Genomic DNA, 19,259 nt, shown 5'->3' with positions numbered 1-19,259 from the left:
TCTTTTCCTTCAAAAAAGATGGCATGTTAAAGTGTCAAAATGACTAACAACTGGAATCAGTCTGCCTATGACCAGATGGAAGACCACAGGCCTACTAAGAAGGAAACAAATCAAAGAAGCTTGAATCCACACATTCTGAGGCAGAAATAGGAGAAAGAAGATGCCATTATTGCTCAATAATAAACACATGGATTAGTGAGGAAAGTAGAAATATATATGTGGAAGTTTAAGTTATAATAAGGTTACAGACCATCCCTCTGACAATCTGTGCTACTGGTGTCTCTGCGGCTTGATATTTTCATAAAAACAAAAGCTTCAAGGAAAGAGTTGGTGCCACAATCAGTTAATGCATGTTACTAATACTGGAGAATTGATTCAGCCCAGGATGACACTTGGGACCAATTAATTCAAAGCTGGTTAAAAAAGAAGACAAAGATATAATAAATCAGGAAACAGAGCTTCATTTAAATATAATGAGTGACTGGAGTAGATTACTTGAAATAACTCAAAACCAAGAAATATCTCAAAGGACCAAGACAACTAACTATAAGTACACACAACACTGGGTTTTTACAAGCCATCAGACAAGCACCGTGTAATTAAAGCCATGTAAGAAGACACTGGCCACTGGATGTCCCACAGAAAACAGCCTAGGAAAACAGCAATGTGCAAATGAAAAATTCAGGGAATTATCTTTTTAAAGACACATTTTGCTGAAATTGCAAGATAGTTTCTGATAGCAAGCAAGATAGAAGAAAAGGGAAGCCGTGGAGCTTTACCTGAAGGGCTGGCAGGACTGAGGCCCCCAGTAAATGCTTTCTCCCTAAAAACTTTGAGAAAAGCAAACTTGCTTCTGTCATATCATATTCCTGGGTTTTGTCTGTTGTTTTTCATTTTCTGGTTCTGGCACTTTCTGATTTACAAGGGGACTGTGTTCTAGAAGTTTCTGAGCTGGTTTTTCGGACACTGAAAAGTACTTTCCTGTAGACACAACGTTGTACACGGCCTTCCTATTCCACGGCAAGCCATAAAGGGCTTTATGATTCTTGTTAACTGTTCTTCCAAGCTGCATGGGCCAGTTGGAGGCCTCAGTCCTAGGATTTGGAGGCCACATGATCTAGAACAGAAATGTTGAAGAACAAAGAATTGCTTTCCATATTGAGCTCGTTTGTGACACTCTTCTCAATAGAGGAAGCCTTGATTTGTTCTTACAATAGTCACAACACAGTACTACAGACACAGGGACAGCACGGGCGCCCACACCTGTCCACAGGGCTCCCTCCTGGTTCCCAGTCACTGTCTTTACTCCAACACATCTACAACTTAGAGAATCCCACTCATTTGTTCAAATATAATGGGATAACCTATATGTTAAAGATCCTATAATGTTCTAACATGGAACTGGTATTGGAAGTAAAATCATTACACCACAATCCATCCCTTTAAATCCCAGAGGTCTGGGAAGAATGATCCTCTAGTCATTTGTTTTTGTTTTTGTTTCGTGATCTTATAAATATGTGGAAAAATGTGATGAGGTCATAAGAGAGTTAGGATGAAGATACATTCTTATTTAAGAATAAAATAAGCTGCTGTAACAACCACAGGTTTCAGTGGCTACATGAGAGTTTTTATGCTTACTGTGCAGTGGTCCATGAAGATCTTCCACAGGGGCTGGGGAGATAGCTCAGCTGGTAGAGTGCTTGCCTTGTAAGGGCAAGGCCCTGAGTTCGATCCCCAGTACCGCAAAAAAAAAAAAAAAAAAAAAAAGATCTTCCACAGGGTGACTTCGTCATCCAGGCTCCTTTTGTCCTGTGGTCCTGCCACCTCCTACAGCCTAGAAGCATCTACACTGAGTTGCCGGAGAATGAGATGGAGAAGCAGCCTCTTCCCTTTAACCACACGGGCCCAGAGTGACATACTTTCCTTTGCTCTCAGCCCACTGGTGAAAACTAGTCACTTGGCTGCCCCTAGGTAGTCGGGGACCAGGAAATGAAGCACCTAGGGGGAGGGCAGTTTTGCAGGGATAACTCTGGAAAGGAGAAATCAACTTTTAGCAAGTTACTAGTCTCTGTCACAGGTACTAAGGCAACAAAAAGGAGTAAGCTTCAACCTCGCCTGAAAATGCTGTGTTTGGTTTGCATGGAAGGAAGACAGGCATATAAATATGAAGCAAAGTGGTTTTCCCAGGGAACAAACAGCTTCCTCCAAGTATTGGGCACATACACAACAGGAAGTCATATGTCCAAAGCCCAAGGACCACTTAAAAGATATTTTATTTTTACAGAAATGACCCACCATATATCTGTGTTAAATTTAACAAAAGAAAGCTAACCAGACCCAAGGCCTCTGAGGAAAGTATTTATTTTCCTCGCGTTTGTGGATGGTGCTAAATGATCGAATTTGGTTTTCTGCATCTCTGAACTTGATTCCTCTGATGAGAACTGACGTGAATGCCAAATGAGTTCTCGTGAAGAGTGGTTGGTATTTAGAATTCTACAGGGTCTTTCTGGGTAACTGCAACCAGAGCCAATGAATAATAGAAGCAGTGTGTATCTGTCAAGTGTAATTATAGCACTGGATTATGCTCATCTTGCATTTGATTCCTGTATACATTAGTTTAAACATCAGAACATGCTGATACTTCAGACCTGTGAGGATTTTACTTTGAAAAATAGCATGCCCTTAGTTTTAGCCATTTTTAATAGGAAAAAAAATTCACACCTGGTTCAGAATTGTTTCCTGGTAAAGTCTGATCACTCTTGTTTTTAAAATCTTGTCAAGTTTCTAAAGACAAGAAAGCAATAAGGAGGAATGTCTCGGTCTAGTTTTAAATTTCCTCTAGTATTCTTATTTAAATGAAATCGTGTTCTCTGCATTTTGATGAACTAATCCCTCTGATTAAATGCTCGATAAAATTATAGGATAGAGTTGCCTAAAATGTCACCAATCTTTGCAGAAGGAAGTAGAAATTATTGGATTGTAACTTTTAAATTATACAAATATTGTTTTTTAATGATTTAAAAATACGTAGAAGCAAAGAGGATAAAACAAAAAGAATCAGCTATAATCTTCTATCCTGATGTATTTAAATTACCATTTTGGTGTCTACATTTCCAAACATTTTCTATGCTTTTATATACAATTTTTTACAAAAATGAGATCATATGTTTTGTAACCTACTTTTCTTCATGTAATAATATTTTAGAAACTCATTTCCCTGACAATTTATTTAAGACTCCACAATAGTAAATTTTTTCAACTGAAGGCAAATATTATATTAGAATCTCCTAGAAGACATATATAGTTTGAAAAACAATGTCATTTTATATTTAGGAAACAAAACCCAGAAGCTATTGTTTTTGTTATATGGTCTATAGAACATAAAGCACAAGAATTCCTCTTGGTTGGTAAGGTGTTTACCTGAGATCCTGGAGCTTGTTATATTATCCGTCTGCCTGCTGTATGGGGCACATCAGTATTGGGAGGGATCATTAGATTATTATGTCACCAAGTGGGGGCGTGGCCTTGGAAAGATTGAGAAATATAATGCCTCAACTGCCAAGCAACCTGTTTTACCCACCATCCACTATCGCTGGGCTTAACTTTGAAAAGATAGGTTTCCACACACTCCAGTCTACTGGCTTCTTGTTCATTTTCCATCATACCCCATGATAGCAGTCTACACACTTAGTGTTTTCTAAATCTTGCTCATGTGCTGCAGCAACAAGCACCGGGGCAGACTAGATGCTGAGACTGGAGGGCCTCACTTGGGAGGGCCAAGCAAGGAATTGTCCAGCAGGACAGCGACACCTGTGGAAGACCCTGTTCCAGAGCTGTCCCCATCAGTGCACTCACTTGTCAAGGGCCGGTCCAACCTTCCTTTGGCAGAGGCTGGTGACTTGCTTGATCAAATCCACTGCTATTCTCTCAATGGAACTACTAAGAGAGAAGCCATGTTCCCTTAGTTCACCAAATCAGGAAAAGAGTAAAAGTGGTTATTTGAATGTTGTTCCAACTGGCCTAAAGAAAGTTCTTGTGTGTTTTATAGGTGCAGACTTCAGGGAGGCAAAATGTTATCTATGCACCACATACAGGATGGTTATATTTTCAGTTGCTATGTTCAGAAACAAAGAGGAGAGTGTTTTATGCTGCATTGTCATTATTATTTAATGTCACCCATTTCCAGAGGAATGCTTTGTGCAAGTAGTATTTGGTTGGTGTAACCCTTAGGGATACCATGAAAAGATTTCTGTTTCTTTTCAGAGGAGGAAATACATTGTCCAACCTCCAGTATACCACTCACTTCTCTGTAACTTTAATGAAACATCTAGCCTAAGAAACCCAACCCTAAGATCTTGTATTTTTAACAATTGTTTTTGTCAGCTTTTTCGCTGCTGTGACTAAAAGATCTGACCAGAGCAATTTTAGGGAAGGAAAAGTTTATTTGAGGACTCACAATTTCAGAGGTCTCAGTCCATAGACAGCAGACTTCATTCCTCAGGGCTCAAGGTGAGGATGAACATCATGGTGGAAGTGTAGGATGAAGGGAAGCAGCTCATATGAGGATCAGAAAGCAGAGAGAGACTAAGCTCAGATCACCAAATATATACTCCAAAGGCACACTCCTAGTGACCCACCTCTTCCAGTCACACCCCACCTGCCTTCAGTAACCACTCAGTTAATTCCATCAGGGGGATTAATTCACTGATTGGGTGGAGGATCTCATAATCCAATCATTTCACCTCTGAATGTTCTCGCATTGTTTCACACATGACCTTTTGGGGAACACTGCACATCCAACCATAACCATATTCCACCCTCAGAGACCTCGTTTCTAACAGTCACTACTGAGAGGAGATAAAGAACAAATTAATCACAGCTAGATAAAAAACTAATTATAGATCACTTAGGCAACTCTTGCAAAGTTTCCAAAGCAAAAGGGACTTTTATAGAAGTCCTCCACACTTGGTTGCGGAGAAGTGAAGTGGGTCCCCTTTCCTCCAGTATACACCACCATTCCCTCTTACACTCTGTTGACCCCACTCCGGTATTGTCATGGAACAAAATGAATCTCCTTTTATGTTGTGAGTCCATCATATATAGAATATATGTCTTCATTTTTATCTACATTGGAGAGATCTTGTCCAAAGTCATACCAAGATGGCACTGAAAATGTTTTCTAGGAAGAAAAAAAATTTTCTACAAAACAAAGGTGACCCATAGGCTGGGTGGAAGCTCAGTACGTGGCAACCAAGACGCAGACTGATCCTTGCTCTCCTGATGGATCTGTCCACAGCTTTCCACAGCAGACAGCTCATTTCCAAGCTTCATCCTTTCCTCCTCGGATCCTGTCTTTGGCTTTTCCTCATTATCAGTGTCCCCATCAGGACAGCCAGCCATAGCTCAGTCACTTCCAAGTTAGCATCGATACCTGACTAGGATGTTCTCTCCTTTTCAATTTCAGTTTCGTCCAAGTTAATGCTAGTCAGTGTTTTTTCCTCTTCCAGCTCTTTTAACCTCCAATTATGTTACCTGGTTTGGATCTCAAATCCCACAACTCCCTCTACTTGATTTCTACAAAGTCTTAAGCCTTCAGGAAGCTGTTCCCCCTGTCATCGCCTGAAACTAACCTCACAAATTTCCCAGGGGTTCTACCAAAACACTCATCTTTTAACGAACTTTTCTCATTTTGCTACAACACTTGAATGTGGTCAAGAGGAAATCTTCTTTGACGTTCATTTCCTCCTTAATTACCTCTGGGGACACTGTAGGCATCCAGTTTCATGATTTCTCTAAAGAAGATTCTACATGTCCTTTTATCATGAACTCTGTATCCCCAGAGTCACCATCTAGGCCTTTCATCTCTTTTTCCACACCTGGGCCTTTGCTGCCCAGTGCACGAGTCTCTGCTTATCCCAACCAGGAGGGTGTCTGAAACCCCCTGCACAGCCTGCACAGTGCACAGGGTATTCTTTCTAGCTATGTAACATTTTGAAATGGTTTTTATCTTTTTCCTATTTAAATCATAGAGGTCCATTAATATTCAAGAAGTTATTCCCAGAAGGTGGTTAAATGCATGGAGAAAACTAAAATTAGAAAGGCTTTGCATTTTAAAGCTAGCTCTCTGTCTTTGCATGGCCAATGGAATTTCTCTTTCGCTTCCTGTTCTCTGTGGATGCCTTTGTTTGTGAAGTTATTTTTTAACCATAATAAAAAGCTTAAAGGCCAAAATACATGAAGAGAAAGATTTCTCATACTCCAGAGGTTATCAAGATACCAGAGGTTTTAAAATGAGTTCATAACACAGATTCTTCAGCTCCAGGCATTTCCTTGAAGAATTTCCCAAAAACTTCAAATAAATTTTCTTTGCCAATGTTCATTTTCATTTGCGTTTAACACTGATACATGTATTCACCCCAGAAGAATCTCTACACTCACAAACTGAGACTACACTACAAGAAAAAGTTAGGTTATTTTTTTAATTTCCTCCACAACATTAAAGCCAATGCAATATAGCTAGGAAAGCAAAAGCTCTGTACTGGTCACTCCTGGATCTAAATGGTTCACAGTCTTGATTTCCTTACCTCAGCAGTGAGAGGGAACTTGGAGGTTGAAGTTCATTCCCTGAGATTTTAGGTCTTAACATTTCTGGTTTCAATCAGATAGTTCTAAACTGAAGCATTCAGAGTTGTTGACTTTGCAGAGATAGAAACAATTGCAAAATTAGAGACACTACAGTCCCCATAAGATGAAACATACTTCTGACACCAGTTACAATTGCAGGGGGTCCCCAAACCACCCCCAGTTTCAGTAAGTCAAGGATGGTTCCCTGAGCCTCAGTGTTCAGTCTTTACTGAGGCTTCATTAAGAAGGAAAGGCTGATCGCCCACATGGCTGACCTCAGTATCCAGCCCTTCCCGAGTAGGACTAGGTGACCCAAGACCCTGTCCTACATCAAACTGTTGGTCACCATGGCATGGACAGCCCCATCCTAAATATCATTTGGAATGGCCAGGCCCTACCTTAAATCACACTGTTCAATGTTCTGATAGGACCCAAAACTCCCAGGCCAAAGAAGAAACCCTTATCAGGCAGGATATTCTAAGGGCTTAGACATCACCTTCCTAAACCCAAGGGTAAAAGCCAGAACTCTTTGGGGGCAAGGTATTTACACCAGAAGAATCTCTACACTCACAAACTGAGACTACACTACAAGAAAAAGTTAGGTTATTTTTTTAATTTCCTCCACAACATTAAAGCCAATGCAAGATAGCTAGGAAAGCAAAAGCTCTGTACTGGTCACTGCAGGATCTTAATGATTCACAGGTTTTAAATTTTTTTAAATTTTTAAATTATCACATTCCAGCAATAGCCGTGTACAGTGTGACATTTTAATACATGTATACAATGTGTAATGGCCTGATCAGGGTCATTAGAAAAGCTATCACCTCAAGCATTCATCCTTTTTCTATGTTGAGAGCATTTAAGATCTCCTCTACTAAGAATTTTGAAATATTTGCTTAATGGTTATAAATCTAGCTACCCAAGGAACCATAGAATATTATGTTATTCCTTCCATCCGGCTGCACCTTGTACCCACCGTCCACCCTGTGACCTTCCCAGGCTCTGTTACCACTACTCTCCTCTCAGCTTCTATGAGGGGTAGAGTTCAATTCCTTACCACAGTTTTAAAAACCTTTCCATTGAGAACAAGGAAGCAAGAGATTCCTAAGTACCTTATTACTAGTAGGAAACCCACAAATTCCAATATTTCTTGAAGTAGGATCCCAGGGCCACTTGCATCAAATCACCTGGCATTAACAACTTGCAGGCTGCGGGGTCCTACCTCGAGCTTACTGAACCAGAGTCTCTGCAAGAGGATCCGGGAATATGCATTTAAGCACACTCCCTTGGCATTTTCTCTTGCAGGTCAAAGTCTGACAAATGCAATTATGATGCAAGTCCCTTGTCCCTAAAAGTAGAGTGAAAGACAGTGTGAGATGCAGCACAGGGAAAAGATTCTGCTTCTAGCTGAACTGCTAGTTCATGAGTAGATGGTCATTGTTCCTCAGACACCAAGTGTTTGGTGACGTTGAGCAGCATTTGTTTCAAGCAGACATAACTAATCTTATCATGTTTCTAGAATGAGAAAACATTCATTGAGTTGCTTCTGCTCTTAGGAAAGAAACTTGTGGAATATGAGGTGGCATTCTGGAATGGTTTGGAAGAACTTTGAAAAGGGCCTCCTTCATTCCTTCATTCACCCACAAACCGTGTACCCTGCAGCCGGCGTTGTTCCAGGTGCTAAGGACAAAATGATGACCAAAGCAGAAATCCCCTGCCTTAGTGAAGCCAGAAGCACAGTTGGGAGAAAGGGGAAAGGTTTTATTTAACAGTCTATTTAACACAGACTGTTCAGGGAAGGAATTTCAAATATGGGGATTTGTGAGCAGAGAAGGAAGGGAGCAGCCATAAGCTCTTAGGGCGAAGGGAGCAGCCTGCACTCAGGCCTGAGGCAGCAGCACTGTCAACCCTGGTGAGGGAGAAAAGCTTCCATGGTGGAGCTAAATCGAGACTGAGAGAAGGAGAGATGGGTGCACCAAGCACCCATGGCTCTTTCAAGGAATTTGGCAAGAAAAGAGAGAGAGGAAATGGTACCTAGTGGGGAAAATCAGGCCAAGGGAGGGCGTCGTTAATGGTAGAGGTTGGCAACATGTTTGTGTGAAGTGGTCCAGAAAAAAAAATATCTACTGGTGCTACTGTAGAGATAGGGGCCAGTCCTTGGAGAGGGGTCCCCAGCAGGCGAGGTGGCAGCCAGCGAGCCCATGGGGTGACTGCCTTGAGCAGGAATACGCGGTCCTCCATTTCTTTCCCCTTGTCTGCATCCCCCTGATTTCCACAGTGGCCTTATTTTCTTCAGATGCCCTCTCAAGTTCTACAAGTTACTTTATCTACTGATATTCTTCAAGGGGAAAAAGAAGAAGTGAAAGTATCCATAGCACTCCCCACAGGAAAGCGGGGCCAATAAATCTACCAGTTATCAGTTCCATTGGGTGAGTCCAGCGAGGTTCTGGACAGCGCTCTGTGGAAACTATCACTCTTGGATGCCACTTGACAATGGAGAAGCCATCATTGTCCAGGCTGCCACCTGGGCAGCGGCCGCTCATCACGCTCCCTGTGCGTGCCTTCGCTTGGCTTTCCTCTTTACCTGTTCCACCCTGAACGGCCATGTTTGTTCTGCTACTCCAACTGACTCTTTGGATCTAATGTCTAATGTTACCTCGCCAGCTGGGAGAACTCAGAGCCCAGAGTCTGCTCTCCGGCCAGTTGTTAAGTTGATCACCCAGTGCAGTAAGCCCAGGGTGACTTGTTGAGGATGTTTATGACGAGTTCTAATGAGAGACAATAGTGCCACCTGCTGGAACCGTGCTTGATTGGGGGGCAGGGGACAGCAAGAGCTGTCCCTGGTTTTGCTCCACTGGCTGTTCTAAGGCACCCGGAAGTCATGAGTCAGCTTCATTCAATAGTGATTTCCGCCATCTATGTTATGTTTTGATACCAATATGCCACTTTGTACATTTATCTCTTAATGCTTCTCTTTTTGCCCTTCAATGATTCGATATCTAAAACTTCCATGAAGACTACCCAGCTGAATTTCATTATGTTATTTCTCTTAGAATCTCTTGAAAATTAGGTTCTAGAATGTTGACATTTGGAGGTAGTTCAGTTCAGTGATTTCAAACACCTTTTGGACACAGAAGCCCGTGGAGATCTAGTCCTCACTTCAGACACCGGTTAACCGAGGCCCCAGAGAGCCAAGGGGCAAAACGTGGACTGGAACTCATCTTCCTGACTCCCATGCCATGCCCTATGCCACCTAGGACATGCACACCTGAGGAAAAGTGGCTTAACCACATTGAATGCCTAAGTGCTAAGGGAGACGGATCCAGGAATAGCTTGAGAGTTGAACAGTCTCTCCACTGGCCAGGCCATCCCACTGCCCTCTGTTCTCAGCGTGTCTCAGGCTTACAAGATGGCTGCAGCCAAAACCACCACTCCCCCAACATCAGGGAGCAGGGGTTGGAAAGGGACTGTTTTTTCCTTAGGTCTCCTATGAGCTAAGAACCTTTCCTAAAGACCACCAAAGGACCCTACTCATGTCCCATTGGCTAGGAGGGAATCTTGTCCCATCCAACATAGGGTACTGGCAAGGAGCATAGAATTGCCAAACTTGTCACAGAGAAATCCAAACTTGCTAAGGGCCAGGCTGTCCTCACCAGAGAATGAGACTCTGAAAACTCTAAGAGTCCCAGGCAAAGTTCAGTCAGCTCACAAGAGAAACAGTCTGAGCAAATAAGCTAAGGGCTTATTCTCCATGGCTTTTCCATTTCTGGTTGTCTTCTGAGTATCGAGCACTGGCAACCTTATCCTTGCCTCTCTGAGGACCTGTGCATAACACAGTAACATGCCTGGAAGACAGACAGCGCCCTCCTCCAAGGCAGAGGGCCTTTGTTTCCTGGCCAGGAAGATAAAGATAATGTCTCCAGTGCAAAAAATGGACAGATTTGCTAGTAACTCCTTTAAGATTGGGGTTTCCTAAGCTCAGGGTTCCTCAGCTACAAAGCTGACTTTCTCCATGTGCAGCATCAGTCCACGCTGTCCCATGTCACCCCCATGGTACTTGGGGGTCAGGGGCAAAGGGAAACTAATGCAAACATGAAGCTTTACTACCTGCTGTGTTGTGAGTATAGATGTCCCTTGTCTCTGGTTGAGGTGGCTTATGTCTTCTGCCAGCATCAGTGGCCAGCTACCTTCCTAGCTTGAAAGTGGGGTAAAGTTAGACCCATCCCAGTTCTTGACACGATTGGAAAGGCAGCAATTCATGCCTGCCAGTGTCCTGTCTGACCATCATGCCTAGCATGCCCTTCCGAATGCTTACTTCTGGAAATGAGCATATTTTCAGTGTGTAAGAAATCCTTCCTATGGACGGAAACAGGGCAGCGCCTTGGTCTCCAAGTGGGGACAAGTTAAGAGAGGAGAGTGTCATCAGCTCCATGTCTTCCAAGCTGCCTCCCTTTTATTCGCTCACTGCCTCTCTATAATTATCTCTTTTAAAATGTCAGTCGCTCTCACCCAGAAGACCAAGAGCAATCAGCCACAAACTGAACTTTAGAAGCTTTTAAAACACCCTGGCTGTCTGCCTGGGAGATGGGATTTCTCAAAGGCATCCCTCAGCTCTGTCAGGGAAGCTGACATTGAGCGACTGAGCAGCGGACCTCTCCCTTCTCTCTCGCCCCAGTCCACAGCCCCGTCCCCAAGAGGCAACCAAGGGCGAGGGGCCTGAATACCTCAGCAGAGCCCGAGCAGAGGCTCACTGGGTGGAGGATGTTGCTTGTGATGGCCTCTGGCCTCGAGTCCCTCTTACTGCCCCCTGTGGGGGACAGAGGCCCTAGAAATAAGTATTGCTATTAAGAAGACCATGGTCAAGGTGAAGAAATAGGGATCCATTGTGCCAAACAGAAAAGTGTGGCTCTTTTCTAATGACCTCTGATGCTCAGAATCTCTCCAGATGGAGACAGTTTAAAGGCCTGGACAAAGATTCATCATAGCAAAGGGACAGTAGCAGAGGAAATGAGATCAGCATTTATCTCTTCAAGTCAAACCTTGGGGTTAAACTCAATGTATCCCTAAATTCTATGTCCCTGGTGACAGTGGATGCCCTCAAATGAAGCCCTCTTTCCCAAATAGTCCAGGAACCCTCCTTCTGCTGTTCTGACAACTTGCATTTTTAAATGCATCTGCAGAGACAAAGCACCAGAGGAACAGAACAGATTTCATCTTAGGGCAAACCTGTTTCCCCCTCAACGGTGTCAAAACTGGAGAAATATCATTCAGTCTCTGGGTCACTCTGCTGACTCCCTGCATCCTGTTCATATTTCCACAGAACACACAATGGAGGTCCCGGCCTGCATGTTAAATCCTGTCCCAGTGACCCTTGGAGGCAGGGGCTCCTAATTTGGATAAGATATTTTACTGGAGTGTGCATGGGGTTGCCACAAGCATTAAAATAAAGTTCTCTTTCTAATGACATGAAGGATCAAAATTCCTTGGTACAATTAGGTTGATTAAATTGAGTCCTGTGTCTAATATGCCTGTAGCTCAAGAAAGTTAATGCAGCTTTCAGAGAGGCCCAGCACAGAGGCAGGGAACAGTATAGATTCTGAGAGACTCCGGCCCACTGTGGTTTTTAAATTAGAAGTTTGATTGCTTGCGACACCGTCTCAAAATGGTACCAGCCCAAAGAAGCTGAATTTTCCATTAGCCCTGGAAAAAAATGACAGATATTTAATTAAACCACTTAGAGATTAGGCCAAGGCTTATTGATGGAGTGAGGGCTGGATATCTTTATAAGCAAAGTCAGGAAATTCACTGGTGTGCCACATCGTTAATGTTGATATGAATTCACAGAGCCTTAAGCAGTCTGGGAGGTGTCTGCTGCTGCAGCAGGAAGCCGCCTCTCCTGCCATCCCAAGAAATATACCTTAAAAACCTGTTTATAAAGCACTCAGTGGTCACTGAGCAACATCACACGAAACTTAAAATGTGAAATAAAGAAGCTACTTTTAATTAAAGTTGACAAAGCAAACCACCAAATCCATCCTCCTCTTGTTAGGAGGTGATTTATTGCAGAGGCAGGTTGACTTGTAGATCTTTGAAAGAAAGAGCCCTTTGTGGTCGGTGCTGGAGGGCAGGTTATGAGAAGGATTCAGCGCCCCAGATGGAGAGGAGCCAAGGTCTGCAGTGCAGGACGAGCCGGGCACGGTGCTGTAGGACTGGTGCACACACCCTGGGACAGCCACAGCTGGTCCAGACGGGACACAGGTCACTTTCATTGTGCAGTCATTCTTACGCCCATGGCTTTCAAAGACAGCTAAAATAAACTGTTGTAAATCCCCCAAACGCAGTAGTTGTCTGCTCCAGCTCCCTATTAACATTCCCTGGGGGGCTTTTGGAAATACTGGAGCCTGCTCCAAACAACCGAGTCGGACTCTCTGGACCCAGGTGTTCCAAAAAGCTCTTCAAGTGCCTGCAGATTGATGCCCCCAGAGTGATGGAAGAGGTCAGTTGTAGGTGGAATCAAAAGATCTCAGGCTCTAGATTCTGACAAACCTAGACTCAGGTCACCATCTGTGACACTCAATATCTGTGTCTTGGTGTCACCAACTCCATTCTCCAGGCCTCTGTTTCTTTATCTGGAAAGAGTCAGTGACAGTAACTTCCTAGAAAGTTCTGGAAGGTTAAGAAGGGAAACACGTGTCCGCGCGGCACATAGGGTCCCCCCCAATAGAAGTTTATTTCCTCCCCTTTAGCAATGCACCGACGCTTATCCTCCCTCGAATGACTCTGCTACGGTGTCCATGATGGATACACACAATGGCGGTGCACTTTGCAGCAAGTGCCCAGACGAGATCACATCTCTAGCCCTGCTTTCCTTTCCTACTTGTAGCTGGAGAATGTGCTCACGTATCTCCACACTTTATGCCCCTGCAGCTGCCACAGAAGTGTCCTTTTCGTTTGATGTTGGGAATGGGCCGGTGGAGATCGTAGTAAGGTCGCCCTCTCCTCTCAACGATGACCAGTGGCACCGGGTCACTGCAGAGAGGAACGTCAAGCAGGCTAGCCTGCAGGTGGACCGGCTGCCCCAGCAGATCCGCAAGGCCCCGACGGAAGGTCACACCCGCCTGGAACTCTACAGCCAGCTGTTCGTGGGTGAGTAGCGGAAGGCCATCATGACTTCCCTCGGTTGGTTTTAAGAAACTTCACAGTGCAAAAACAAACAGTCCAAGGGAGTGTTGTTAGAGATCCTTCCAAAATTTCTGGGTCTCTTGTCTCTTCTAGGACAGGATATTTTGAGAGCCCTTAGGAGACCTGACTTCTCAGCCACAACATTAGAGTGTGCCCTGGGACATCTCTTAGGCTCTCTGAAGTCTGCAATTTCAGGTTATGGTTTTAGACTATGTAAAATTATATTTGATTATTTAGGGCACTTACAACTGTGAGGAAGGAAGGGAGGGAGGATAGAGGGAAGGAGGAAGGGGAGGGGGATGGGTTCTCTAAGTTCAAGTTTGCTTGAAGTGCTGAGTAGGGGGAGGGGGAAGAAAAGGCAGGAGCAGAAAAGGTAAGTGACAGGTTTGGATTTTCTGAAATGACAAATAGCAATCCATTCTTTTGTCTGCCCATAAGTTTCTAGGCAGAGAAAAACTTGGACTTAGGCTGACGTGGTGTTCCTGCATGTGGGGAAGAAGCCAGTGCTAATCGGAAGGTTAGACCAGCGAAAAAGCCTCCGAGAGGGGTCCAGCCGGTCTAGTCTTCTTCAGCTGCGTCATGGCTATTGACATATTCCAGATGAACCTAGCGTTACCTCAGAGCGAGGTCTCTTTCCATGAAGTTTAATTGTTCTCCATAATATTCCTATTTCAGGAAGCTAGCAGCTTGTCCTCTAGTGGTGGATTTGAAGGACTTTGTGGCGGTACAGCCTCAGACCCACTGCCTGGGTTTCTGGGGACTCCTTGATCAGTTCAGTCAACTGTGGCGGTCTCCCACCAAGCGAACTCGGTGCCACCTGGTGGCTATTCATAGTCATAGCAGCTGCTGCCTGAGAGCCTCACCAAGGGTCTGCTAATGTTAAGGAGGGCCAGAGTCCCCGCAGTGTCTTTCACAGTTGCTTTGGAATGATCGAAGGACCCTAGAAAGTCTTTTTTTTTTTTTTTTAATATAAAATTAGGTCTCCACCCCTTTCATGTGATGTGGGCAAACTACAGAATAAAGTGTCACTTGAGGCACTTTCTAAGGGAGACTGACTTGTGAACACGCCCATCAACCAGGGACCATGAAAAGAGTTACAGACTTTGGAATAAAATAGTCTGCAACCTCAATGGGAATTTACCCTTTTTCCAAATCCTTCCTTCAAATGACGATCTCAAAATCTCTCAGCTAAATATCAGGTCTATTGATTCCTGCTGAGCATGGTGAACACCAATTTCACTTCATCAATATGTCTGCCCACCCTACCTATGACAAGTTTCTTTCTAAATTCTGCTAATCCCAAACATGCTGGGTGTATTCTATTTGGTTTCCCTCATAACATGTGACTCTGGTTGGCCTGATTTCCCATTTTTCCGAAGTTGACCTCAGATACAGAAGTCCAACGTTAGTTTTACCAGTTTCCACCCATACCTTAAAGGTGTCTCAAAGAATTTTGGAGACCTAGTAAGGTGGGAAGATGAAAAGGGAAAGAGCATTTATAATGGTCTCAGAAATAATGTTGATTTCATTTTTTTAAAAATGATCTGAGCATAACTTATGAGAAGAACAGAACACAGACCGGAGAGCTGAAATCAGAATTCACAGAAAAATGGAATGTGAGGAACAGGCAGCAAAAGAACATCTCAGGGAGAATGACGAAAAATAGAAAGCGCAAAGGAAGAAAAAGAAGAAGAAGGTAATGTCACAGGAGGAAAGGGTTCACGGAAAAGGTAATACAAATGCCATCAACTGCCATGAGTTAAAAAAAAAAAAAAAAAAGAAAGAAAGAAAGAAAGAAAGAAAACTAACCCAGAGAGAGGATTTCCAGGCAGTGAGCTGAGGATGAGTCAGCAACTTCTTTTCCCTTGATAATCAAAGGTGATCTCGAGTTCCAGTTTCTAATTTCCCGTAATCTCACAAGCGGGCGCAAAGCTCATCTCTCTGACACAAACTAGTTGAGCCAATCTGAGAAATATCATTCTGCAGCAGAGAACCGTGTTGTTCTGCACCAGGCTAAGTGGAGGGGAGCATCAATTCCAGATAAAACAAGTTCAAGTTCAACAGCTATGAATCGGAATCCCAAAGCCAGTTGTTGTCCCAGAACCATTTAATAAGATGCAGGCAACCAGAGTACTAGTTTCAGTTCGACTCTGATAAAAACATTTCTTTGATCAAGTACCGCTACTTCCTCTCTGAGTCTCTTTCCTCATCTGTCCAGTAAAGGCATTCAGTTAGCTGGTCCGCACTTCTTCTAACTTCAGACATTTATGATGAGGTGCTTAGTAACTGCTGAACAGGACCTGAACTGCCATGGGGTGGACCTTCCCGTAGGATTGCAAGCTTGACAAAATGGGCTTCAGATCCCACCTCTGCCACTTGCCAACTTGAAGACTCCTGATCAATTAGTTAATATTTCTTCGTTTAATCAGAATACCTTTGTCTCTGAATTAAATGAGCTACTCCATGTAAATCACTCAGCGGAGTACTTAGCATTAAATATGGGTTACTTCTTTTTATTATCCTTTACTTTTATTCCCTTTGTTTTCTTCTTCCACCATATAGTTTTCAAACCTCTTCCAAAGAATCCTCTTGCAACTGGCTCCTCTCTTGCTTCTCAACACTGACCTGAAATGTGATCCCTTCAACCCAGCAGCCCCAAAGGAACTCTCACCTGCACAAGTATCCCCAAGTCCTTTACTCTCCTGCCGCAGAGGTTCCTGAGCAGTGAGCAAAGGCCCTGGGGTCTTCTCAAAATCGGCCAGGAAAGCAAGTGAGGGTCCATCAGGAAAGGTCACACTGGGTCACCATCAGCAGCCCGGAGGTGGCAGCGTTGCTCAGGAGCTCCACCTGGGTGCTAGAGGAGGGAGGGCTTTGATAGGACTTGATGCTGAAGCACTCTGAAAGTGATTCCTGGCTTTGTTCACAGACTGGATGCAAGGGGCACCCAGCCTCCACCACTTTCGGTGTCACCAAGGCCAGGTGCACATGCCCTTTGCCAAAGTAACTGAAAAAATAAGAGAAGATACAGTTGTCACTCTACAGCTAAAATATAATTAGAAATTGTCATTCAGAAAGGGCCAGCACAGGTCATTTGGAAGTAATAAGAAGCTAGTTATGATTCTGCTCTAGTAGAAAAGTAACAAGTAAATCTAAAATGTAAAAGGGACACAAGAAGGAAAAGGCAGTTGCTGCCACTTGTTTGAAAAACACAGGAAACTTCTTCCTGCTTTTGATCCAAAATGGACAACTAACGTATGAGGAACTCCTGTCTGGCCTGGCAGAGGGACTTAAGGCACGAGTGACCAGAAAGCTCAGCCAGCCAGGCCTTAGTCCTCCATGGTAGCCAGGTCAGACGTCCCTCAGGTAATGGAGAACTGCAGACATGTTCCTGGTCATTGTCAGTCTGAGGGACTCCAGGCAGGCCTGAGCCCAAGCCCGCGTTGGTACATCCTCGTTGGAGCCAGACTTCCCAGGGAGTCTGGAATCCTGGCAGCTGGGAAGGACTGTGAGGGACAGAACGTCTCAGGGCCTCAGCCAGTTGGTGAGCACAAGCTATAGAAGGGAGCCGAGCAGGCTGGTCAGAGCAGGGCTCTGGTTTAGGGGCCACCTGTGGCCAGTGAGACCCAGGCCAGAGTGTAAGTCTTCTGGAGGTCATTCAGGGAGCTCAGAACTCGGAGATCTGGAGGCTGCTTCAGAAAGACATCTAGCTCCTGAGTGTCTCCCTGAGAGGAAAGGTCGGGTCATCTTAACTGGTGACGAGTGTCTGTCTAGGCTCCACTCCCTTGGCACACCACTTCTGAAATTTCTGTGGAGGCAAAGGGGGGTGCGTCTCTGTGGTGCAGCATGTAACCGGCGGAACAGAAAGTCATTCTGGGTCCTTCAAGTTCTCGCATGATGGGTGAGAAGCCCACCTGGAGATTGAGGGAGAACCAGTGTCTTCAGGGTGACTCTGAGACAGGTGGGGAGCAGAGACGCCGCCGCCTCCCTCTCTGACAGCTTGTCTAGTAGGAGACTTTTCTCTCCTGAGTGCAACTGGGTTTGTAGAAGAGCTGAGGTTTATTAAACAGACTTGCAAGCAAATGAAAATTAGACTCCTAGGAACATTCCCTGAGCTGCACTTGGTTGGCGATCCCATAAAAGGGCCCAGTTTCCTCCAGCTCAATAAGACAGCCTGTTTGGTTGGCTGTTCCTCATACCTGCTGGATCCAAAATCAGAAACCAGCTGCAATGTCAAGTGATTGGGAGAGCAGAGAGGAGGTCAACATTTGTGTGCAAAAAAAAAAATCAGGATCCCAGCCATGAAATGCACCCAAATCTGTAAATGAATAAAATGGTCATTTCTCATGTTCAGGAAGTTTGCAACATCCAGGTTTGAGCCTCAACACTGAAAAAAAAAAGTGTGTGTTTACACATGCACACACACACAAAAAAAAAAAATCCAAATTTCCAACAAAAACGGCATGGTATTGGTACCAAAAGAGAAAGGTGGATCAATGGTACAGAATAGAGGACACAGACACAAACCCAAATAAATACAATTTTCTCATACTAGACAAAGGGGCCAAAAATATGCAATGGAGAAAAGATAGCCTCTTCAACAAATGGTGCTGGGAAAACTGGAAATCCATATGCAACAGAATGAAACTAAACCCCTATCTCTCACCATGCACAAAACTAAACTCAAAATGGATCAAGGACCTCAGAATCAGACCAGAGACCTTGCATCGTATAGAAGAAAAAGTAGGTCCAGATCTTCAACATGTCGGCTTAGGACCAGACTTCCTCAACAGGACTCCCATAGCACAAGAAATAAAAGCAAGAATCAATAACTGGGATAGATTCAAACTAAAAAGCTTTCTCTCAGCAAAGGAAACTATCAACAATGAGAAGAAAGAGCCTACAGAGTGGGAGAAAATCTTTGCCAATCATACTTCAGATAGAGCGCTAATCTCCAGAATCTATAAAGAACTCAAAAAACTCTACACCAAGAATACAAATAATCCAATCGACAAATGAGCTAAGGAAATGAATAGACACTTCACAGAAGAAGATCTACAAGCAATCAACAAACATTTGGAAAAATGTTCAACATCTCTAGTAATAAGAGAAATGCAAATCAAAACCACCCTAAGATTCCATCTCACCCCAATCAGAATGGCGATTATCAAGAATACGAGCAACAACAGGTGTTGGCGAGGATGTGGGGAGAAAGGTACACTCATACATTGCTGGTGGGGCTGTAAACTAGTGCAGCCACTCTGGAAAGCAGTGTGGAGATTCCTCAGAAAACTTGGAATGGAACCATCATTTGACCCAGCTATCCCACTCCTTGGCCTATACCCAAAGGACTTAAAATCAGCATATTACAGAGATACAGCCACATCAATATTCATAGCTGCTCAGTTCACAATAGCCAGATTGTGGAACCAACCTAGATGTCCTTCAATTGATGA

General features: G+C 44.0%; 1 protein-coding gene across 2 annotated transcripts in view; it reads left to right on the top strand.

Moving 5' to 3' along the window:
• Cntnap2 (contactin associated protein 2) overlaps nucleotides 1-19,259 on the top strand; it is a 1,961,892-nt gene that overhangs the window by 1,732,327 nt on the left and 210,306 nt on the right. For both annotated transcript variants that reach the window (XM_047561468.1, XM_047561470.1), the window contains exon 17: nucleotides 13,552-13,770. In XM_047561468.1, coding sequence (XP_047417424.1) covers nucleotides 13,552-13,770 — 219 coding nt within the window. The remainder of the gene's footprint in view (nucleotides 1-13,551; nucleotides 13,771-19,259) is intronic.

This window comes from Sciurus carolinensis, chromosome 8 (assembly GCF_902686445.1).
Source record: "Sciurus carolinensis chromosome 8, mSciCar1.2, whole genome shotgun sequence".
Taxonomy (NCBI): domain Eukaryota; kingdom Metazoa; phylum Chordata; class Mammalia; order Rodentia; family Sciuridae; genus Sciurus; species Sciurus carolinensis.
This window is presented reverse-complemented; position numbering and strand designations above follow the sequence as displayed.